General features: G+C 37.3%; 1 protein-coding gene across 1 annotated transcript in view; it reads left to right on the plus strand.

The window, feature by feature from the left end:
* Positions 1-26,040, plus strand: part of LOC128986690 (protein argonaute-2-like) — a 31,367-nt gene continuing 5,327 nt past the window's right edge. Inside the window, exons 1-15 of the mRNA XM_054407178.1 lie at positions 1-138; positions 1,968-2,275; positions 2,930-3,016; positions 5,452-5,718; positions 7,585-7,822; positions 8,799-8,910; positions 9,554-9,765; positions 11,124-11,254; positions 12,603-12,831; positions 14,166-14,316; positions 15,688-15,807; positions 16,556-16,681; positions 18,188-18,297; positions 18,942-19,147; positions 20,922-21,087. Coding sequence (XP_054263153.1) covers positions 2,005-2,275; positions 2,930-3,016; positions 5,452-5,718; positions 7,585-7,822; positions 8,799-8,910; positions 9,554-9,765; positions 11,124-11,254; positions 12,603-12,831; positions 14,166-14,316; positions 15,688-15,807; positions 16,556-16,681; positions 18,188-18,297; positions 18,942-19,147; positions 20,922-21,087 — 2,426 coding nt within the window. The 5' untranslated portion in view covers positions 1-138; positions 1,968-2,004. The remainder of the gene's footprint in view (positions 139-1,967; positions 2,276-2,929; positions 3,017-5,451; positions 5,719-7,584; positions 7,823-8,798; positions 8,911-9,553; positions 9,766-11,123; positions 11,255-12,602; positions 12,832-14,165; positions 14,317-15,687; positions 15,808-16,555; positions 16,682-18,187; positions 18,298-18,941; positions 19,148-20,921; positions 21,088-26,040) is intronic.

Raw genomic sequence — 26,040 nt, forward strand, 5'->3', positions numbered from 1 at the left:
AAGTAAGACTAGCCTACGTATGTAATGTATAAAAGGAAACTGTTATCGGTCTTCTAGCTAGAAAGAAGTAAGTTCTCAAGTAAGGAGGTTGTGACCACTGGCTCTACTTATCTGAAGGCTGTGTTTCTGACCTGACGTGTGAGTGAGTTATTTTTAATAACTTAGCCTACACTGTTATTTACCATAGGTTAACTTATTCTATAATTCTTCCTATGAAGTTGACTAACTTGAGTAAGTTAGGCTGCTAGGCTAAAACAACTTAAGCCTACTACCCAAAGGCTCAGTTCACAAATGTAAAATTTGTTGGAGATTATTTTTGTAGAGTAGCCTAGGTCTTTTGACAAAACCAGAGCATATACTACCGATAGGCCTTGGCTTAATCCGTTTCTATGGCCCCTGGAGGCCCCTTGTGATGGCTGTCTTGGTTGGGTTGTAACTTAGTTTGGTACAAACTTCCGTATCTGTTGTCAAAAACAACCGAATGGAAATATCGATCAATAGAGGCCTATCGATGATTCAATATACGGATAGTTTCATTCGATATATTGTTTGGTAAGTTAGAACCAACCAAACGATCGGCCTAAGTTATGTTGAATGAAATAATCAATATTTTCATTCCGTTGTTTTTGACAACAGACACGGAAGTCTACCCACTTAAGTTAGTCTATATCTTCATGTCCTTGCTAGTCGGTTTCTTGGAACGCATTTAACTTACATCAAAGTTACATGTGTCAATACCTTCTGTATAGCAATATGGCTGGCATTTCATCAAATTGACATTTAAATACCCTTAAGTTTACTGTCACACTATGACGATACTTTACTGTAACTTATGCAATTCCTCCCCTAGGCCTATGTCAAATCATACTGTACTTAGCCTAGGCTATGACTATAATTTTTTAGGGTTAATTGTATCCTATAATATAAGCCCATTGCGTAATAGGTATCAGTGGCAAATTATGGTAATTACAGTATCAGTAAGTATAATAACTTATTGGTTTAGTTTCAGGGCAGTTTAGGCTAATTTTAGTTATCATGTGTAATTCGGATGCTGCAACGTGTGTGGTAAGTTAGGCCTAGTCTCATTGCTGACGAAGGATATGAATTTAAAGGAGTAACTTAGCCCAGGCTGGTTGAAAAATAGGAGTGACTTTCCTCATGAAAGACAACTGAATGGGCTTCAAATTCAAGTGAATCAAGCAACTTGAAGATTGTGCAATCTTTTTCTAATATGTTTGTATATTAAGTTACGGTACTCAATATTAAGTTATTGCACAATCTGATTTTCACCTTCAATAAGTTATATATAATACACATTCAATAGCCTAAGTCACTTAATATTGTGCACAATAACTTAAGTTTAACTGGTGTAAAGAACACCCGTTTTTGATGAAATTTTGTACAACAAGCTTATTACACAATTTCACACTCCAGGATGTGCGATAAGGCTGAGGTCTGGGTCCTAGATTTTTATGTAGATACTACCGAACATCTTTTTTATCACATCAATGTTAAGTACCCTAACGTACTTAATTGATTTTATTGCTAAACTAAGGCTTATGTTTAGAATTTTGAAAATAAGGTCTACACTTTTAGGCCTAAATAAGCTCAGTATCTTTTCAAATTAAATCATAAAATTACATTATTTTTAAGCCCAAATTTGTTGGTTGATTAAGAAAAAAAAAACATTTCTCTCAACAATCCCTATTTTTGGTCCAAACTAACAAGACATCCCACTTGGTGTAATTTGCTTCAAAGAGAAGGTATTAAGTTTAGGCCCAGCCTAGCACTATTTTCACGGTAGGTATACAAACTTGGAGCAAGACTTAGCCTATTTGGTTTGGAGTTTTTATGGTCTAAAACACTATGGCGATTGATAAGGTAACTTACTAAACTCGACAATTTTTGTTGTTTTTTCTTGAAAGTATTATTATGGACTTAGTCAATAATAATTTTACATGTTTCAGGAAGCCTTTAAATTTATAAAAGTTTCATAAAATTTTCATGGACGGGCGTGGAAGAGGAAGAGGAAGGGGAGGAGGAGGCGGCAGAGGTTATAGAGAGGGAAGTGGAGATGATACAAGAGGCAGAGGAGGAGGAAGAGGTGATAGAGGAGTCAGAGGGGGAGGATGGGAAAGGGGAGAAGGAAGGGGAGGCGATAGAGGAACTGGAGGTGGAAGGGATTTCAGGGGAGGAGGAGGCGGCAGAGACTATAGAGAAGCAAGTGGAGGTGATAGAGGAGGCAGAGGGGGAGGATGGGACAGAGGAAGAAGAGGTAAGATTTAACTCATGTGAACAAAATTTGTAGGATTTTAAAAATCAATAATCCTATGTTTGGACTAGTATATCAACTATCTAAAATGCAACCGGTAGTTAATGGTTCTTACACCTTAGTTAACCCATCAAGACAGGATTTTTCTTAATACTCGCTGGACTGGTACAGTAGTTTTTTCCCCCAAATTTTGCTAAATCATAATTGATTTTGCCCTTTGCGGTTTTGTTTATTAAGTGATTGTGCTAGTCATGATTAAATTCATAATTTCATAATAAAAATAGATTTAAAAATTAATAGGCCTAGGACTAATTTTGGGAGCTATGAAATGGAATTTTAGGTCCATATTTACATCTAAAGAGTTCATCCTTCCGGTTTCAAGTCAATCGGACAATGTGGTGTATACTTTCTTAGGTAGAAAGAGTTCGCTGATTTGTCGTCAGATGCCACTCTGCTACCAGGAGCAGGTCTCGTCACTCCTTAGCAGTGTATTTCCACCTTGTCAAACTCCTGGAAGGAGGTCCTTACTTAAGGATGGCATTTACTACGCAAGGTGTAATTCGTCCAAGAAAATAATACTACCAATATGTTGTTAGTGCAATGGCTTAGAACCTAATAAGATATGCAATGAGACTGACCTATTCCTAACTGATGCAGATGATCGAGGATATCAAAGAGAAGACCAATCCCGTGGTGTGCAGTTCCCTGGACAAAATGCAGATGCTGGAAATCGCTTTGACCAAGGTAAGATACCTTTATAGTTTCCCGATGTACCCTCCTCTTGTCTTAATAGCTTAGACTATTATTAAATCAGATAAAGCATGTTGTTGTGATAATCTTAGAATCAAACTTGTAGCTTCTAAAATAATTCATTAAATAATCTTTAAATATTTTTTGAGGATGGTCTGATTTCCTAATGCTACGCACAGTAAAGCTTTCTTTAGGTCAATTTATTAACTTACAAAATTCCTTTGGCTATTAAATTAGCCCACATTGAACTCAAAGTCATTTCTTAATAAAGATCATTCTTAACTTGTGTTTTATTTATGTCTAATGAGGTTAAGACTTTATCTTAATCTTATAATATATGAATTACTTTAAGAATAAATAGGTTTGGTAAGTTAAAATATGAAATTTATTAGCGAATTACAAATATAAGATATTGGTTGAATTCTATAGGGTCTAACAATGGTAAATTTACAAAATGGTGGGGCTTCCAAAGTGGATAAAAAAAATCTAGGCTATACTAGTTACATTGGATTGGTTTCTTCTGAGGTGATTAACATTTAAATATATAATATAAACTCTTGATCTCAGGGAGGGGTGATCGTGCCGGTTCGAATGATATATTAGGCTTTTGACTTTAAAATTCAGATAATTTAATTATTGTTCTGAAATAGGCTAGGTTTATGATGCTATATTGTAATATGTCAATGTCCAAAGAAAGATGCCAAATGGTTTGGGAGCGTTTCATAAAGTCCAAATTTCACAAAGTCCAACGGTTAAAATATTAAATAAACAGAGCGTTTCACAAGGTGGAATTTCATAAAGTCCAAAACTATAACATTTAAATAATCACCGTTTCATAATGTCCAAATTTCACAAAGTCCAACGTTAAAATTTCAAATAAACAGAGCGTTTCACAAGGTCCAAATTTCACAAGGTCCAACGGTACAGTCTGGGCCAGAAGTCTCTACAGTGGTTGCCACGGTCAGATAGCAGGCACCGTCCACCGGCGCTCAACTACTGATTACTGATTACTCCCTGTTGCAGCAAACCTAAGTACGGTACCTGTTAAACTAATGCTATTTAAATCGGGAATAAATGTGATCATTTTAAGGAGATATTCTAGTGTAAATCAAATAAGGGAAATGGAAATTTGATGAGTCTGCAGGTTTGCTGCGGAGGGGGTAAATACCACTATTTTACACTCTTTACACAACGTATCTACGGACCGACAATGATGTTTTGTGACGCGCGGCAACAACACTAGATCGTGTAGTGCCTAAACACCGAACCACGTCAACCTCTGCAGTGACTTCTGGCCGAGACTGTACCGTTGGACCTTGTGAAACGCTCTGTTTATTTGATATTTTAACATTGGACTTTGTGAAATTTGGACATTGTGAAACGGTGATTATTTGAATGTCATAGTTTTGGACCTTGTGAAACGCTCTGTTCATTTGATATTTTAACGTTGGACTTTGTGAAATTTGGACCTTGTGAAACGTTCTGTTATTAATATTTTAAACGTTGGACCTTGTGAAACGCTCTGTTTATTAATATTTTAACCATTGGACTTTGTGAAATTTGGACCTTATGAACCTCACCCAATGGTTTCACTGAGTTTAATGGAATAAAATAAGATTTGAGGAATAGGCTAAATTTGGAATAAAGGTTCAATTTGAAATATGTAGATCTTGATGAATTTCAGTTATAATTGGGCCTATTAGGCTATGCTGATTAAAAATGTCCAATGATGGTTTTTTATTTGTCCTTAGTTATTTAAACAAGATGGATGATGGTTACCAATTTGGAGTCTCTGTCTTCACCTTGTACCACATGCAATAAATAAAATAGGGGTTAATTAAAATTTGGTACTTTTCAAGGCACTTGTCCCTAATACTTTTGGATAGTAAGTGATTTAAAATTTAGATTACACTCTGGGATGAATTTAATGTAAGTTAAGCACAATGTCCTATAAAGTGATGTTAACACTGTAAAGAGTTGGCAGGATCTGGGGAGAGGCAATGGTTGAAGCTCTGGAAGTCCATGTCTATTGTTGAAATAATGTACAGCTGGTTAATTCACATAAATGACACTTGCCACAGTAATTTTGATTTTCTTTGGATAATTTTGAAAAGTGATACTGTATACTATATTTAAGATGTTATTATCATATTGCAATTTTCTTACAATTATATATTATTCTAAGTAAATTTGATGATTGTTGGTTTTTGATAAGTAGGCCTACAGGATAGATATGGTGAGAATTGACATAAATATTATATTGTAACATAAAATAGGATGATATTTCTTTAGGGTGATGGGATATTATGTAACATTGAACGAAATTGGAGTTTATAGAGAGTTTTGTAAGCTTGATAACTTAAAACAAAACTTGAGTCTTTAGTTACCTGGGGCAAAAATCAAAATCACGCACACCTTGTTTTGTTCAGGTGGAAGGGGCAGAGGAGGATACCACCAAGGCGGCAGAGAAGGAAACCAGCAAGGTGGCAGAGGAGGATACCAGCAAGGCGGCAGAGGAGGATACCAGCAAGGCGGTAGAGGAGGATACCAGCAAGGCGGCAGAGGAGGATATCAGCAAGGGAGCAGAGGAGGTCGAGGTGGTGGTGGAGGTGGTGGAGGTCGCAGAGAGATTGACTGGGTAGCTCAGGAGAAGATGGAAACTGCCTCTCAGACATCCACAAAATCTGATCCCGAAGGTGAGTGAAAAGTAGAATCCCAATTAGCCCTATCCAAATCAATGGTAACTGTACCACTTTCGGATATTCAAAAATTTGGATATCCAAATTTTTGTACAACATTTTTTTAGGTTAGGTTGAAGCCAAACATTGAACGAAATGGGAAACACTGTACCAGCTGATGGTAGTCATAATATCTTTACTGTGCCACTTTCGGATATTCAAAAATTTTGATAGTTTGATAAGTGTTTCCAACTTATTTTCAAGTGTACACGTATTACGTGCCTAATAAAAGCACACTGTTTTGTTTTGTTTGGTTGGTATGAGTGAGGCAAAAGTAAAAAGAGTGCGGCAAAAGTAAGGAAATGCAGCATTAGCAACTTTCTGTGCTATAATCAGTGCAAGGAAGGCCACTGTGTCAGGTGACGAGGTAGAAAAAAAATATTTGTACATTTTCCTGATGTTTGCTGAGTTTTTTTTTTGTTTAGTTAGTGGATATTATTATGATGGGTTAGTGTGGACTTACTACCTGCCTAGTTGCATAATTATAATTGAGAGGGGATTTGGATGATTATATTTTGACTGTTATATTCAAAGCATTTTTTTTTTATTGAAATGGTAAGTTATAATATAGGTACACTGTTAGTTGGTCAATAAATTTGGTTAGTCATTACTGACAATAACATTTTAATCTAAACAAGTTGGAAAAAGTTTAGACCAATTGAGTTTGTAACATAATTATGCATCTTTCAGGTTAAAGTTTGGCCTTGAACTTCACATTGGCCTGCAAGTTGAAAATTGTTCTCTTAATGCCAGGCCTTCTTGTATGAATATTCTAAGACAAACTTTTCCCAGAAATGAAATTAGGCCTATGAAAAGTAACAAAGAGTCCCAGCCCAAGAGGCAAACCTGAAATAAAATTGCTCCACCTCAAAGAGCTACTTTAGTTTTGAATCATTAAAACCCTTCAAAAGCCGTTTGATATGCTAGCTGACTGGTGCCACTTCGCCTCTAGTTACACAAACAAACAATGATATACAACTGTAAAACGTGTAATTCAAACAACAAAACAAATCAAAATCGTACACAGCCATTTAATTGGAACGCCACAAACAGACAAAACAACACACAAAACAGCTGTGTGTCTTCTATTGGATGATTTGTAATTATTTTTGATTGGTTCACCACATTTTTCAGCCCCATTGTACGGTAAAAAGTGAAATAATTAGTTGCTAATTGCATTCTGACGCCTTTAGCGAGTTTTTCAGACAGTTTTATCAAATGTTGATACTACATTTGCTGGCATTCCTAGCACAATCTTGGACCTCTCTTTAAGAGACGCTCGGCATTCAAGCTACGACAATGGAGCTTCTCAAGGGGTTAAGCGAATTCAAAGTAGCCTAATATCTCTGTTATTTTCTCAAGCCATATATTATACAGATTGTGTTTTATTGTTTTAATTTAAACTGTAAAATCAATTGTTTTTGGTGTCTCATTGGTGGAGTCATTGCAAACGGTGCTATTAGTGTTCCATTGTGTGAGCTTTTTACGTTACACCTTTTATAGATTATAGTGTTTTGTGATTGGTTATTATTTGCATGTTGTATCATGACTTGACTGACTATACAGTGCATTTTTTTTTTTTTTTTTTTACTGCTACCTTCTGTACAGTAGTGTATTCCAACTTAGGTTGGGCGTTTGTGTATTGTTAGTTGTATTGTGTTAGTTAAGTTTTTTCACCTGAGGACGGGATCAGATTCCAGATCCCGAAACGTTATGTATTGTTTTTTACAATCGTGATGGATAATGTCCACAATAAACCTTTGAACAACATTAACTCACCATCACCAACAATGAACTTCAAACAAACAATTGTTGTTGTTCTAGCTGAAGCTGCCAGGGTAAAAAAGCTGAACGATCTTCCCACCGATTTGGCCGGGGAAGACAAGAACAAGTTTACGACCATACCAGACAGGATCAACAAAGGACCTATCGTAGGGACAAGAGGTCGACACATCCAGATCGAAGTAAACCATGTGCAGTTGACGTTCGACCCCAAGAAGACAGTGGCTATCCATTATGATTGCGCTTTTGATCGTGACAAGCTCTCTAAAAAATTGTTAAGGTAATGAAATTATTATGGGTCCATCCTTTTGGTTGTCTGATGAAATTCAGTTCATTGTATAGAAATTAGAAATTTATTGGTCTTCTGCATTTTAGATTTTAAAAAGTCAGAAGTTGAAGTTTGAAAATTTTTAAATCGTGCTGACAACTTTTCTGTTGGCTTGATTCCAAAGTTCCATTGTATTTTTTAGTTTTTTAATGGGACAAAAAGTAACTTGGCTTTGGAATAATTGTTTATGAGAAAGGAAGTAAACAAAACCAACTCACCTGAATAAAGAGTCCCAGGAGGTCAATTGAACACATAGAAAGTACACAAGAAACTGATATTTCACTTTGAGTTTATCTTGTGTTTAAGTTGGGTGGAGCTCGTGAATTTGTAACAAATTGATAGACCAATTCCCATCTTCTAAGCATGGTTTCGTAGGGATTTCATAGCTTTTGTTGTGTAGCAACTGTCAAATTGGAGGTTGTGGGTTAGGGCATGTTGTGCTATGGGTTTTCCTTTGTTGGTTTTAACGTCATGACGGTGTCCATTCAATCCCATTTCTTAGAGTTGTTAGGCCAATGTATTGGGCAGGGCATTGGGTGCATTCCAATTGGTAAATAAGGTTTTCTGAGTTTTAGGTGAAGTGTCCTTTGATTTTGTATTGTCTATCGTGGAAAGAGCTAGAGAATGTTTCTGCTGGATTGTGAATGTTGCAGGATATGCGTTGTATATTTTAGTAGTACACCTTAGAAACTTCTGTTTGACAAGTACAGATAATCTTTAGAATACAGATTGAAATTAAATGAACATTCTCTCTTATCGAGGTGTATTTAGGACCTTATTGTCCTTTCTTACAGATAGGAAACTCCATAAAAGATCTATGGGAGTTCTAGTCTGGATGGTCCAGATAAGTTGACTTGAAAGATTCACAAGTATTTGATTTGATTTTTAATTTAGTAAGTTATCACTTAAAAAACCTTTGTTTTTGCAGGAGAATTATGAAAGTAATGCAAGATCGGCATTACCCCTCCCGAAACCCAGCCTTTGACGGCAAGAAAAACTTGTACTCCTGTGGAAAAACTCCTTTGTTCACGGGACCAGTGGTAAATATCCTGTATGATGAATTGATGAGTGATCAAAATAATGATCTAAGCTTTTTTATTTAGTAATAGAGCTATCACCTTATTCCTTCTAGACTTATCTGTCGTTCATAATATTTGCTTATAATTAGGTAGGGAGGTCACAAATTGTGGATATATATAGGCATGCACTGTGGATGCCATACTCCCTGATGTGGATTAACATCCGCACGAGTGAGTACTACGACTATCCGCAGTACTATCCTGATAATTAGACCAATTTGTATATACCAAGGCAAAAATGTGGTTCGGATTCCACTATAAACTGTAGGTCCCTTAGTTGCCATTAGCTGTATGGGCTATAAATTAACAGCTGTGTCTAAGGAATATCGTCCTTAGTCACTAACAAGACTACAAGATCACGCCACTCATCCTACACTCATCTCCATTCATACTTGGCTTAAAATACCTACTTTGTATGGTTGCCATGTAATAAGAAAGTATTAAAGTAGTAATGTACATATCGAATGTCTTGTGGTTAATAGTCCAGTTAAAGACCATTTCCCTGTGTATTTATCCCTTACAGCGTATATTTTCATAAAAAATTGGATTTCAAAGTTTTGGAATTTTGAATGTTTCTAAACAATTTTTACTGTAAATGTTACAGCTGCATGACACAGTGGAATTACCACCGGAGGAGGGAAGTACGAGGTCACTTAAAGTTGAGGTGACTATCAAAATGGTAGAAGGAGACAAGGTAGATGGCAGGATTGATCTTACCGTTATCTCTCAGTATCTGCAGCACAAGACCAAGGAGTATCCACAAAAGGCGGTGCAGGTCATGGAGATAGCGCTGCGGAATGCACCAGTCACAGCCGGGTAAGTACTGTTACTTGTTGCGCTGTGGAATTATACATTTTAACAAACTGTTATCGGGCAAGTGTTGCATCTTGAGGTAATTAAGGGGTCACAGGTTGGTGATTGGAAAGTGGAATATAATTAAAAAAATGTCCTTCAACACTGTTCAATATATTCACACAACGTAGCAGACAGTTATTGTATTCAAAGTGTGGCTAAATGGATTAAGCAGGAGGCTGTGGACAAGGAAGGCACTCTATTGGTTTTGTTGTCGTTAGCAACTCTTACAATTTGAGTCACCATCTTGGACCATCATCAGGCCCATCATCGAAGTCTATAGATTGCAGAAGGAGTCTATATGGTATCAAGCAGAAATAATTATATCAGAATGAATAGAATCTATGTAGGAATACGCCAACACAAAATTTGTCCTTTGAACACCTCCGCCATTTATCAACCGATTTTGACCAACTACGCCAAATTTTTGAAAAGTCCCTTGGGCTCTGCCCCTTTGGCTTTTAAAGTTCTCATGTTATCCTTATGAAGAACATATTTGTTTACATTATGATCAGCTGAATGATTTCATTGCTGTTAATATTTAAGTTGCAATTCAAGAAAACCGGAAAACACATGTCCCATAAACGTTTACTGATTTGGTTGGAATTAAATATTAACCTTATTTTGCATTTGGGTTTGCCGGTTTGTGTACATATTACAATGGAAAAAAGCGAGAAAGCCTGGACAATTTGATATATTTCACCAAATAAAAAAAAATTGACATAGTACTGCATTTTTTAAACAATCATTGAAAGAACCGAGTTTTAAACTATGGAACAGGAAAGTCTTAGATCGCCACTAACTAGAAGAATTTAGGTAATGTTTTGTTAAAGAACTTATTATCAATATAATCCTATAAAGGACACCTACAAGATGAAGATTCCTACAATCCACGAACGAGGTTGTTAGCCGAATTGCTACCATTTTAGTAGGAAACATAGCTTTAGGTTTGTGATCATTGCAGAGGGAACCCTCTAAGGCTAAATAAAACTGGTACGTCAAGAACATTAACATTTATATTTTATATGTTTCCATAAAAGTCAAGAGATTTTCAAAGAATATGGCCATATCCAAGAAACCTTTACAACAACTTTAATTGATTATTATTCACACTTAAGAAAACAAAAAAATCATCATATTAGTTACATAATCTTTGAGTTGACTCTTAGAACATGTATACTAGTTGTATAAGAAACTAAAACATTTAGAAATTACAGTTTTTCTAAAAAAAAAAAAATAAAAACACTTGGTGACTGTGGTACAAACTTTGGTTGATTTCATTGGTCTGGTGACTTTCATAGTATCACTTGTGGTGTGTCTAGATTCATACAAGTTGGAAGATCTTTTTTCACGGCTCCGAGCGAACCAATCACTCTCGGCAACGGTATGGAATTGTATCATGGATTCTTTCAAAGCGTTGTTCTTGGTTGGAAGACTTTTCTCAATGTTGATGGTAAGCTCAACACCTAGCATAAAAGTTAATCTATTTTACAAATTGAAAACAAGAAGAACCTCATTTATATGATAATAAATGTAATTTGGGTTTTATAAATCATGTTGAGTATTTCAGGATCTTATCACCACATTTAAAATTGACATTGAATAGTTTTATAAGTAGAAATCGCTGCAAGCACAAGTTGATGTCATTTCTCATAATTTTCTATATTCAGGGTGAGTTTTAATTGTCCCCCACCAACTTTTTTTCTACATTTTTTAAAACATCAATCCCAGACCACTTCCAAACGTTGTTGGCTAGTAAGTACTTCATTTTGACAAAGTGGTAATTTCTGGCCGCCATCTTGGATTCGCTTCAAAATCTTTTTTCAAATTTAAAGGTGGGGTTGGATGTCCAATATTTCAAACTAGATTTATACCCTGATTACAATGCCACAAACCGTAAAAAAAATCTTGATCCATTCCAAAATTATGAGGGCTTTTTATAACTTTACTTTTAGCCCATTTTAACATTGTGCATTTACAAACTAAGACCATAATCTCAAAATAGTGCTAGATAAAGATAAGTATACACTACCAGTCATTGTCGACCTATGGTGACCCGTCAACTTGGTTATGACGGGTGTAATTTTTTCCTGCCGCGCCGCGAGTGTAAACAGTTTGATGTGACAATCGGTACAGTGACTCTCGTGTACATAAACTTTGTATATATTAGGATGTAAGCATAGCATAGTAACCTCTGAAGATGTCACAACCTGTGGCAAAATGCGCATCAGAAAGCAAAATAATCAAGAACTCAAGGCAACACAAAACAAAAAGGTAACTTATTATAGTTTCAGACTTCTGAAGTCCAACATAGGTGTAACAAAAACCACAAATCATCCGTCCAATTTGGTTGGATCCGTTGATAACATTGTTGGAGAATGGAGACACACAGATAAAATACACAAAATGATCCTGTGATGGGGGTTGTTTTAAAATTCTATTCATTTTTTGAGTTTTTGTCATGCGCTTATCAATTGGTATCAACGGATACAAATAAATTGGGTGGATTACATGACATTTTTTTTCATTTTTTTATACCTGATGTTGGACTTCCAAAATCTGTAGCTATGGTAGTGCCTCCAAAATCTGTAGCTATGGTAGTGCCCTTCTAAACGAAAGTTCCCTTGCCGGAACAAGGTAATGTAATCATTTACCTCATATTCATTGATCCAGAGGCTATTACACAATGAAAATGTCATTTGGTCATATTTATGTAATGAAGATATGTTTAAGACTATTATGCAAATAAAAATAAGAAATTGTTTAACATCCTTCCTAATCTTGTTACCATGGTGTTCTAGTCGCTCACAAGGCATTCCCTGAAGAAAGAGTAGTGAGTGACGTTATGTGTGAATTCATAAAAGGGTATAACAAACCTCACCCAAGCGAACTTTCATATAGTGAAGACGAACTTGAGAATTTCAAAAACTTTATGAAAGGACTGAGAGTATTATATTTCATCCCTGGAGTTCCAAATTCAAGACGGAAGCGTACGGTCGTTGGAGTGAAGCCGCCTCCCAACCAGAAAAGGTATATTCAATTCAAATTCTCTTTATTCATTCGCAGTACAATTTGTTATACAAATAATAGTGTCAAGTAAATATAAAGATAAATTATGCCTTACTTATCGATAAACCAATTATTATCTTTATAAAACAAATGTTAAGCTTAACACGTTCCCTACCTACTGTCACACTCAGCCTCACTGAGGTATGAGTATAGTTGGTAGCTAAAGTGTTAAGAAGACTAAACAAAATTAAATTAACTTTAATCATATTTTCAAACCATAATTTATGACATATCTCTTGAATTCCAAAATTCATCCAAAGAATACAAAGATAATGAAAGGAGATAATTTTTCAATCTGTTTTAAAAAAAATCAAAACTATTTTCCTCTATTATAATTTTAGGTAAATTTTTAATGTCTAATTTTTATGATTCAACCGACCAACTAGATGCTTTTAAATTCATTATGTAGCCCCTAAACTAATTAGACTATTACGAGAGCTTGCCCCGTGGTCGAAAACTCGACCAAAAGTATGTATTGTGCAAACTTCTCTATTTTCAATCCACGATGTGAATAAAACATGTGATTGGAATTTCTTTAATTTGTTTTGATTTTCTGTTTGTATTTTGTTGTTATTTCATCACCAACATGGCAACCCATAAGGCCTTTGTTAATTTTTTTAAATTTAAAATTCACTTTTGTGCTAATTTTGTAGCATATTTTAATTTATAAAGGGATTCTGCACATCTACAGGAAAATATCTTTCACTTGATACCAACCGCGTGTAATTTGGTCCAGTTGTATGGTCAGGCTAGCTGTCATAAGTTTTGCAAAAGTTTTTTAGTATATAAGATAGGCAATTAAATACGTAATGTCAAGAGTTTAACGAGTGATGTTAAAACTCACGACATATTTTGCCTATTCATTTAGTTTCATTCATTTGAGTCTCCCTCCGTACCGCAACCGGTTAATGTTTATCTTAAAAACGTCTGGTATTTTTCGGTCACCCTTTATTACCATACAATTAAAGACCTAACCCAGTACCCTTACTGAGCCAAACAAAAACATTTAATTTGAATATGCTAGTGCCTACTGAAGAATCTAAGAGTGCTGCTGTCACCGGGGTTTAAAAAATATATATACATTTCACTTGCTGATAGCAATAGCTGATCAGTTGATAGGAACAGTGAAGTGAGGCCAGTTCTGTCCCCTACTGCCCACACGACGAACAACAGCGATCCTAGATTCTGGTGTAGACACTAGCTGATTCCAGACAGTTCTGTATTATGTCCTTATTCCGTGGTAACACACTGCAAAATACAATGACATAACAATTAACATCTGTTTTCGTAAATAGTTTCCTGTACAAGAGAAACGATAGTGATCCAGGAACTATGATGAAAATCGACCAGTATTTCCAGCAAGTAAAGGGGTACAGACTGCAGTTTCCCAACCTGCCTTGTCTTCATGTTGGGGACCCTAAGGGAGACATTTGCTTACCACCAGAGGTAATATATATTATCATTGACTATACACAGAGAGTCGGTGTACAGTCTATGATATTATTAATACGCTACATGAAACTTTGTGAACAATAAGGCTTTTTTTTAAGATTTAGCCCCACGTATCATATACCAAAATGTTCGACCTTTACAGTTTTTACACGCAGCTAGTAAAATAGTTCAGTGTGAACGACGTACTCGCTGAAAAGCTGCTTGTAAAAAAGCTCTGGAAAAATTTGACGCTGCCGCTACTTAACACGCCAGCTTTTGAGTGAGTAGGCGTGTAAAACAGCCCAGTGTGAACACAGTTGCTTGTGCTTGTGTGCATGTTATTAAAAGATGCCGGAGGATTTGGTTCTCAAGCTAGCTACTGAGCGAGTGGAAAAAGCATCGTGTGAACGACTACAAGCGCACTCGCCGACTTGCCGGCGTCTTTCTACACGTCTGCGAGTTGGCGAGTGGACAAGCTCTGTGAGAACAAATACAAGCACACTCGCCAACTCGCCGGCTCTTACACGCTGGCGAGTAGCTTGTAAACTCGCACCGTGTGAACGAGGCTTAAAAACATTTACTGACTTGGTTGAAATGAAATATTTACTATTTGAATTTGGGTTGGCGTAAATATTACAATGGAAAAAAGCGAAAAGCCATTTTGATATACTAAAAAGAAAACTGAATTAACACTGTGTTGCATGTCTTGAGCAATCATGGGAAAGCTGATTTGCAAACTATGGAACCATTAATAGAACACAACCAAGGAGAAAAAAGAAATATTTTTTTTTAATATATAATCATTATTATGGACAACCTAATGTGGCTGTGAGTGGGAAATGTTTGTAGAAAACATTTAAAAAACTGGATCAGCTTTTGAAAATGATAAGATATTTACAAGAAATGTTGATTATATCGATGTGTTATGTACATCGTGAGTATTTCCATAATCTTTGAGCCAACTCTTTTAAAGTCATCGGAAATTATGACTGTTATTTGTTTTAAAATAACGCCTGTAATATTTTGCAAATGCTCTAATTCGAGCAACAGGTACACTAGTTATAATATAAATATCTTATTATAATAATTATAATATAATAACGTTATTATTATAGCGTTATTATATTGGTTATTACAACATAACAACATGTTTCAAAAATTATGTTCCCTATTCAAAAATTCTTTGGCTTGTAAAAATTGACATTTTAAGTTTATGTAAAGTGAAATTAGTTTGTTCTTTCTGATTGTTAATGTTTGTGTGCCTTAAGGCATTGTATACAAATAGTTAAGACTTGAATTTTAAAACTGTTTTTTTTTTTAGTTTAACGTTTCCAAAAATAAAATGCCTCTGATGAAGCTTGATTGTGACTGATTGATCTTTTTCAGCTGTGCACAGTTGTCATTGCTCAGGTGATGATGAAAAAGTTGGATGCAAATCAGACTAGAGCTATGATCAGGGAGGCTGCCAAACCACCTCATGATCGTAAACAGAAGATCATGGATGCTGTACGTAGCTCTTAACATCAGTTTAAACTAAAACCTTACTAGATTTGAATAAATTATACTATTTTGATATTTTATCAAAATTACAGTTTGAAAAAAAAAACAGTAGAGTATTTAATTTTTAATTCTCAAATCACATAAAATATTTATGAGTACAGTGTGCAGTTTGTGTGAGTTTGTGGGACTAAATTGTACAACTAATAGTATTTTTATTTTTAGGGTTTTTTTTGTAGAGTAACAAAACACTTACCTACCGTACCTATTATTAGGAGGCATGTATTGTACATTCTAAACAGTCATACAATCACTATTCTCAACAAACAGGCAGAATTGGATTCAAGTTTAAAAAGTTTAAAGCTGATCGGAGTCAGTTATTTCTTTCTCCAACTGATGTTTTGAACATATATGTTTTGTACAATATTCAAACATTAATATGCAGTGGTCTAGTTAAAAACTATAACAAATATTGTTTTGGAGAATGTTGCACTTTTTCACATATGGCAAGAGGTTGTTAATTGATGATTTTCAGCTTTTTTTCAGTTCAATGTCTTATAACGTTTGTAATATCTTTTGATAATTTGGTTATCGATGCTCTTATTCTGGAAAGTCCTTGTGACACAGTATACAGTATCGTTGTATAATTATTTAACTGTAAACAAGTTTCGTACTTGGCTCGAAAACGTTCATAGCTGACTCACTCAGGGAACTGTAATCAAATATCTTGTATAACTAACTGTTCTTTATGTTTTAGATGAACAAAGTCAAGCACAACAAAGACAGTTGTGTCAATGAATTTGGAATAAACGTGGGTCAACAGTTAACCAAAGTCCCTGCAAGAATCCTCACTCCACCGAACATCGAGTATGGAAATAAAACGGTCAGTCAAAAATCAGCTTAACAGGACATGATTTGAAATTGTTTGATATACTAAGGCTATTGAGAAAGTAAAGAACGTGTCGTTCTGACGCTGCTAGGCGCTTGCCGATCTCGTATATTTTGGTGCTTGCGCACCCGGCAACTCAGTCAGCACCCAGCTTTGACAACAGAAGCAATTCTCTCACTGCCCGTTTTTTTTACAATTTCAACTTAAGATGAGCACTGCGATTAAAAATCCTGTCAGTTAAGAGATGCTGTCAGTGATACGGGTTTTGTTGGCAAAAAACTTAAAACCGAAACTTTTCTTCAAGTTTCATGGACTTTGTTGTTTGAAATTGTAACAACAAAGTGAAAGCTCCGTTATCAGGAATCAGTGCTTTTCGCAAACCTTGTCATCAACTTTAGCGACCAGTTCCATCAGTCACAATGCTCGGGCGTCCGCCCTTTGCTTCGTCATGACTCATGAGCGTCATATTGGCCATTTTTAATCTGAATGCACAATTTTCTCAGATCTTTTATTCATTACGTTGTTCCCTTAAACTTCACACACTTGGCGATTAATGTCTATAGGTTTTAAGTTTTTTTGCCAAAAAAACTGTATCACTGACCACACCTCTTAACTGGCAGGATTTTTAATCGCTGCCCTCATCTTAAGTTGAAATTGTGAAAAAACGGGCAGCGCAAGAATGCTCTCGTTGAAAAAAATTGTCAAAATTTTTTTCTCTATACGTTTTGCAGATCTTTCACTTCCATACATAATACTGTTATCCTTATGCTAATTGCTTAACAATTTGTTTTGAAATTTTTACTAGCTTATAAAAATATCTGGAAAAATACAAATTTCTATGTGATGTCGAATTTTTCATAAACTTCATATTTTGTTTATTGTTGAAAAAAATTTTTCATATTGTGTTACCACAATATTTATAAAATATTTATTAATAGTTCTTTGGAAACACTGTGTAATCGTTAAAATTTTTGACACAATATTTGTCAGCACTAATGTTATACTGTACATGTTAGTATAAACTCACCAATTTTAACTAAATAACTCCCTATCAATTTCTTCATTCTTTCACTCAACATTAAATTAGCTTGTAGATCAAAATTAAAATCACTATTCCATAAAAAATGAAAATTCAATAGGACAATCAAATAATTGTCTTATTCTAACATATACAAGCAAGATGTGCAATACAGAAGGCACAAAAAACGCAAAAAATGTGTTGTGCAACTGCAAAAAAAGCAAAACAAAACAAGGGCAAAACCCATGCACATACTGACAAACTCAAACAAGACCTACTTAAAATGACTACATACAATGTACTTAATTTACAAGTCTAGATGGGACAATGTCAAGAATGCTAAAAGACTTTAGTGTTTACTAACATTGTTAAGTGTTTCTATAGTTGTATCATCATCGCGTATAAAAGTTATTTTACTAAAGTTGATGGGAGTACCTCTTTTCTATGTCCAGTAAGTTGAGAAACGTTAATTTTTGTAATAGGTCCAGCCAGATGATGGAAAATGGAACTTGCAGCCATTTAAGACTGCCAAAAACTTGGACAATTGGGCCATTGTGTCTGCTGACAACTATATTAGATGTGAAGACCTCAGGTAAAGCAACATCGTGTCACAACCTGTGTCTTCTATAATACAGAGAATGTCCTGTTTGTATATCATGAATGGCTGTTATTTGTTATCATGTGTGGGTTTTTAACACACTAGGATGCTAGGCTGATGCTCAGAAACTTTCCACACTTTACTTGAGGCTAAGTTGCTTCAGGCTTGCAACATGCATTATCACTTTGATAATCCACTAGTGATTGACTGGATTTGAGTGTACGACATCACCAGGTTCTCTCCAATACCTGTCAGCTCATTGATTATTCTAAAAACTTCTTTACACATAGCAAGTGAACAACATTTGTTTCTGTGATTCAATACAAAATATAAATACAAGTTAACTATTTTTTACATAATGCATTATGGTAAATGCTTGCTGATAGTTAAATAATTTTGTCAGCCTTAATTCTCATTATTAATTCAGGGCAACGAAACAAAATAATGGAATGTGAAATACAATTTACAACATTAAACTTGCTATTTACAAATTTTAGTTAAGTTCGGTAACCCATTTATGGACGTGAATGACTAAACAGCATTTTTATTAAGACTTGTTTGTATTGGTAAATCGTTAACAATTGATAAATTGAAGAAATTAAAAATTCAGACTTTTTGAAACAACTGTGAAATTACAGGAGGGTTAGTCAGAGATTCCAAGAGTGCTGCAGGGAAACAGGAATGAAAATAGCAGAACCCATCTACATGGACTGTCTAGTAACCACTAGATATATAAATCACAGCGAGCTTCAGCGATTACTTCGAGAAAGCTTCCGCAAATACAAGGCGGATAATGTCAAGATAGCTGTTGTAGTTATGCCCGACAAGGACAAGCATGTATACAGTAAGTAAACGAGACGTGACACACCCAACACTACAACAAACCTTCCACAGACAGTCAAGATAGCTGTCATAGTTATTTGTTGCTAAACTTAATTACAACTTATCGAAATAACTTTAACCTACGACCGGTTCTTTAAACTAGCCTTTTCAATTAATTCAGAATTAAAAAGATCCACTTTACCACATTGTTTTTTTTATAGCTCTAGTAACGGACTAATGAGGTTCAAGGATTGAGAGAAGTAAAATTGTAATGCTTTGAAAGTCAACTTATCAGCTGTTAAGTTAAATTTAATCGATTATAAAATAAGTGGTGCAATGAGTTGTTTGTACAATGAGTCGTTTCAATGATGTATTGAGTATCATCAGTGGCAACGAGAGGTTATAAATTAAAACATAACCTCTCTTAGAAGTTATGAGTGATTTTTAGTTGGTTAAAAACGGGTGTAGGTTAAGTAGTGTATGCAACTTGCATAAATAGTCTTAGGCTAGTGCCTTAAATTTCTACACGTGTCGTAAAGACTATCTTTACACAATCGTTGTGAAAACTTATATTACAGACATCATAATACATTCAGAAACAGTAAATTTTAAAATCACAGATAAAAAATTCCAGTTTGCTCATCTTTGGGTATTTTACTTGAGAGTTTTGCAATCTGATTCTCACTTATGATCAATCAAGTAATTTGTCAACCTACTTAACCTAAAAATATGCAGTAATATTTCTGCTAGATCTGACAAGTCATGTACAAGACTTCATAAAATTACGGTGAGTGGATGAATGAAAAAATCCAATGATCAACAAGAAACGGTTCATTTATGGATTGAATTAATTCTTACATGCAAAATGCTATAAGTAAGCTTGAAAATAAACTTTTTTGTTTAAATGTTAATTTTAACTACTGTAGGTTGGTTTAACTATAAGTAGGCTGATTTATGAAGATGATTAACCATGTAAATGGAGAGTAGGTTTCCTATAAACATTTTTAAATTTGGCAAATTATTTTGTGCCTCTATGAAACAAGCTCTGCAACAAAAACTATAAATTGGAGAAAAAATATTGGCCCTAATGTGCGATTTGTGTTAATGATGTATTTTTTGTTATACTGCAGTAAAAACATCCATTTTAAATACATGCGTTGCGGGTCTAAAGTAGCTCTTTTACAAATCCTTAGGGAGTAAAAACCTTTTTTGACCCTAGACAGCAAAAAATTGTTGAAACAGTTGTAAACTGCAATTGTAAGCAATCACATGTATTGAATTGATCAAATTATGTATTAATTTATTTGATTGGTTGTAGCAATAGTTTGACATATTGATAGCATAATGTACACCAAGACAATCGCAATAGACAAAATGATCAAATCCTTTACTGAAAAGCTGCTTATTTGCATTAGCACTATTGAAAACAAGCTGAAAGTCGTTTAGAGAAGTTATTTTTATTTAAAATATATTTGTTTCCTTACTTAGTTTGTTAAACTATGTTGCAATATGACAAAGAATATAGTTCATCACACGGGCAAAAAGTGTCTTTTCAACCCTCCCTTATTTCCGACTTCGCCTTCGCCCCACTCGAGAAAAATGAGCTCAGGTTGAAAAGAGTCATTTTACGCCTTAGTGATACTAGCTTGAAGAGTCTATTTAAATTTGAAGCTTGATTCTTTTCTCTGAAAAACCACTTTACTCACTATCTGTAAGTTATATAACTATTAATTTGATTTTATGTTTGCAACTATTGATACCAGATCCAGTTTGACCCATATGTTGTTGATTCGTAGATATCGTGAAGAAGATTGGTGATACGGAAGTAGGATTGCCCACTAGTTGTTTGTATTCGGAAACAGCTACAAAGAAGATGAACCAAGCTACTGCAAAAAACCTTTTGCAGAAGATTAACACCAAGCTGGAAGGAGTGAATCACACAGTTAACAGGAATCAGAAAGCGTAAGTTTATTACTCAGGTGACCTTAACTGGGCAGGACCCACTACATGGCCTAAAATGGGCAGAAATGTGAAAAATCATGATTCATTTTTTTTCTTGCATGTTTTGTTCAGGGTGAGTCAGTGAAACGGGCGATTTTTTGGTAGGTACTAAAAAAGGTCAAACATCATAACATTGATTTATTGATTATAAACATATTAAATGACATGGTGTCTACTCTCCGGGAAATTCGGGAAAACCGGGAAAACTCCGGGAATTTTATCTTACCTTGAAATGTCCTGGAAAACTCCAGGAATCCACCCAAACCTCCGGGAATCCACAGCCCGGTCATCGGAATCGTCGGCTAACCAAACACTACCGCTTTTGTTGCCGAAATCGCGGGAGACAATTATCGGTGTCGCCGAAACGGCAAGATATCCTCACGGGTATTGCCGCAATCGCGGGAGACGATTATCGGTGTTGCCGAAACCGCGAGATAAGGTCACGGGTATTGCCACGATCGCGGGAGACGATTATCGGTGTTGCCGAAACCGCAGGATATGCTCACGGGTATTGCCGCGATCGCGGTAGACGATTATCGGTGTTGCCGAAACCGCAGGATATACTCAAGGGTATTGCCGCGATCGCGGGAGACGATTATCGGTGTTGCCGAAACCGCAGGATATGCTCACGGGTATTGCCGCGATCGCGGGAGACGATTATCGGTGTTTCCGAAACCGCAGGATATGCTCACGGGTATTGCCACGATCGCGGGAGACGATTATCGGTTTTGCCAAAACCGCAGGATATGCTCACGGGTTTTGCCGCGATCGCGGGAGACGATTATCGGTGTCGCCGAAACGGCAAGATATCCTCACAGGTATTGCCGCAATCGCGGGAGACGATTATCGGTGTTGCCGAAACCGCGAGATATGCTCACGGGTATTGCCGCGATCGCGGGAGACGATTATCGGTGTTGCCGAAACCGCAGGATATGCTCACGGGTATTGCCGCGATCGCGGGAGACGATTATCGGTGTTGCCGAAACCGCAGGATATACTCACGGGTATTGCCGCGATCGCGGGAGACGATTATCGGTGTTGCCAAAACCGCAGGATATGCTCACGGGTATTGCCGCGATCGCGGGAGACGATTATCGGTGTTTCCGAAACCGCAGGATATGCTCACGGGTATTGCCACGATCGCGGGAGACGATTATCGGTTTTGCCAAAACCGCAGGATATGCTCACGGGTTTTGCCGCGATCGCGGGAGACGACTATCGGTGTTGCCGAAACCGCAGGATATGCTCACGGGTATTGCCACGATCGCGGGAGACGATTATCGGTGTTGCCGAAACCGCGAGATAAGGTCACGGGTATTGCCACGATCGCGGGAGACGATTATCGGTGTTGCCGAAACCGCAGGATATGCTCACGGGTATTGCCGCAATCGCGGGAGACGATTGTCTGTGTTGCCGAAACCGCAGGATATACTCACGGGTATTGCCGCGATCGCGGGAGACGATTATCGGTGTTGCCGAAACCGCAGGATATGCTCACGGGTATTGCCGCGATCGCGGGAGACGATTATCGGTGTTTCCGAAACCGCAGGATATGCTCACGGGTATTGCCACCATCGCGGGAGACGATTATCGGTTTTGCCAAAACTGCAGGATATGCTCACGGGTTTTGCCGCGATCGCGGGAGACGACTATCGGTGTTGCCGAAACCGCAGGATATGCTCACGGGTATTGCCGCGATCGCGGGAGACGATTATCGGTGTTGCCGAAACCGCGAGATAAGGTCACGGGTATTGCCACGATCGCGGGAGACGATTATCGGTGTTGCCGAAACCGCAGGATATGCTCATGGGTTTGCCGCGATCGCGGGAGACGATTATCTGTGTTGCCGAAACCGCAGGATATACTCACGGGTATTGCCGCGATCGCGGGAGACGATTATCGGTGTTGCCGAAACCGCAGAATATGCTCACGGGTTTTGCCGCGATCGCGGGAGACGACTATCGGTGTTGCCGAAACCGCAGGATATGTTCACTGGTATTGCCGCGATCGCGGGAGACGATTATCGGTGTCACTGAAATCATAAAATATGCGAACCTGTTTTGCCGCGATCGGTTGCCTCTGTTGACGAGACTGCAAGATATGCTCACCGGTATTCCCACGATCGCAGGAGATGATAGCTGGTGTCGCCCTACCTACTAGTTATACTGTTTTATTATGTTGTATAAAATATTTTTCTTTGGAAAAGTTTTGTTTTAAATTAAAATAATCATTAATAGTAATAATAAATTATTATAAGCGGGTTGCGATTAGTTGAACGGGTTTCGATAGTAGCTCTTAAAATTCAGGAATTTGTCTTGAATTCTCCTGGAAAACTCCTTGAATTTTTCAAACCAGGTTTAGTAGACACCATGAATGAGTGGTAGTTTGTCTTAAAACAACAGAAAAAGTGTCAAGCCTTAAAAATAATATCGGGGTCAAATCCTTAAACTTTATAGTCAAGCCACAAAAAAGTTGCAGGAGCTGAGGTCGGAGGATCAAAGGGGCAATATCCCCGTTTTATGTCACGGGAAGAAACGGCACACCAAACCCTAACTTTATTAGAGTGAACTGGCGATTCGTGAAGTGCTTGGGAGCCCACCAATATCTAAAGTTTGCTTATTGACATATCTCGATAATTGGAAATGAGACTCATCACTCATCCACAGGTTGAAGCATATGCTCACAAAAAGTAATGCGGGATTGAGAGACACGCATATTCAAGGCTTGCACAACCTTAATTTTGCATGTTAAGATCTTGATGCAAAATTCGTCTCACCGTTGGCACGGAAAGTTATTCGTTAAAAGTGCTTTGCTAAGCCGTCGGATAGATCAACAGGGACAATCGCTTAACTGATTCAATTGTTTTTCGGATTCTGCACAGTTATAATACTCCCGCCTCTACTTTTTGTAGTTTGTCCTGTTTCTTACAAGTTCCATCCCTGAATTGCATGTCTCGATGGAACTCGAGAGAGCAGACCAAAATGAATGTGCAATAATTCATTCACCGTTTTAATAAAATGCCTTGACGGCGAAACCACGCTGTGGTCCGGTCCAACGCTGCATGGCAACTAAACTTCCAGAGGTTGGGACCGCAGGGTAACTTACTTGACCCCTTTCCTTCTTCCCCACTACTCGCCAACGTTCTAAAAAAATAGCCCATTTCACTGATTCACCCTAAAAAATAAGAGCATACATACATTCCTACCATGAGTGTCATTACAGTAGGGCAAGGGGGGTACAAAAAATAGCTGTTAATGATGTAGGCATGTTTTCTATAAAAAAATGAATTAGGCCTACTACTGAACTATCTAGCTAGACCCTCCAGTAAGACGCCCAGCACAGTAATCTGGTGGGCACCCTTGATTTCAACTAGAAATAAAAATTAAAAAAAATATCTTAGTGCGTAGATAGTTATTTTTGTTTTTACTATAAGAACCCTGCATAAGATGTGTATATAAATGTGCCACCCGCCCTTGGTAATAAAAAAAAATTTAAAAGTGGCAGAAATAACTGCTGCCCATATTTGCAAACGTATTACCAGGTTATGAAATAAAATGTGTTCTTAACGAGATTTTATTTTGAAAGGCATTTTAACTTAATTTTATTAAAAAAGTACATTTAGTGCGAGAAAGTTGGGTTGTACAACTGTACGTACTAGATCACAGTGCTTCTGCAGGGCACAGGAAATTCCCACCATAAGATTACTGTATTAACTAGGGATGGACGGGTCCCGAAATTTCGGGAATTTTTCGGGAAAAAAATACTCCCGATTATCGGGACGGGATTACATTTGACTCGGGAATTTTTCGGGACGGGATTTGGTCCGATCGTCGGCGATTTTTCCGCTTCGCGAGTGCCGATAACGCTGTTATTGCGAGCGATAGGTCCGCGAACGCAAGAGACAAAGTCGTTTCGACGATAACGCCGTGACCGCGGAGTCATAACGACGATCGCCCCGTGGCCGCGATTATTGGACCGACGATCGCACCGTGACCGCGAGTCATAACGACGATCGGGCTGTGACCGCGGAGTCATACCGACAGTCACACCGTGACCGCGGAGTCATAACGACGATCGCGCCGTGACCGCGAAGTCCTACCGACGATCGCGCTGTGACCACGAGTCATACCGACGATCACGCCGTGACCGCGAGTCATACCGACGATCGCGCCGTGACCGTGGAGTCCTACCGACGATCGCGCCTTGACCGCGAGTCATACTGACGATCGCGCCGTGACCGCGAGTCATACCGACGATCGCGCCGTGACCGTGGAGTCCTACCGACGATCGCGCCTTGACCGCGGAGTCCTACCGACGATCGCGCCTTGACCGCGAGTCATACCGACGATCGCGCCGTGACCGTGAGTCATACAGACGATCACCCCGTGACCCGCGAGTCACAAGTTTCTATAGGTACCTGTAAATTGTTACCCATTTTTTGGTTTTTATAAATCAGTGCCACAAATGGTAAAAATTGATTTCGTATGTCTTTTTTGGTAACTGCAATACAGTAGTACTTTCTTTTTATGAACAGAAAAAAATCCCGTCCCGTCCCGAAAATCGGGAAGGAAATAAAAATCCCGTCCCGTCCCGTCCCGAACTAAAAATTCAATCCCGTCCATCCCTAGTATTAACAGACAACCAAAAATCCAGGTGGGGGGGTCTACAGAATTGGTGGAAACATCTGCTTCACGTCCACAACATGCATAAAAATTTAAACCACTAAAACACATATTCAGATTTTTTTAAAGAATAATGACATTTACACCACGGAGAACATAAACCAATTTTTAAAGAATTAGGAGTAACAAAAGCAGCCTTGCTAATTTTATTTTAAGAAAACCCTATTATAGTATTGATGAGTTCTTAGCTGATCAGGATGTGTATTAATGAATTTGTTTCTAACTTTAATTC

The sequence above is a fragment of the Macrosteles quadrilineatus genome, unplaced genomic scaffold, assembly GCF_028750875.1.
Source record: "Macrosteles quadrilineatus isolate MER2022 unplaced genomic scaffold, UCM_ALF_1.0 Scaffold_2__2_contigs__length_208266976, whole genome shotgun sequence".
Lineage (NCBI taxonomy): Eukaryota > Metazoa > Arthropoda > Insecta > Hemiptera > Cicadellidae > Macrosteles > Macrosteles quadrilineatus.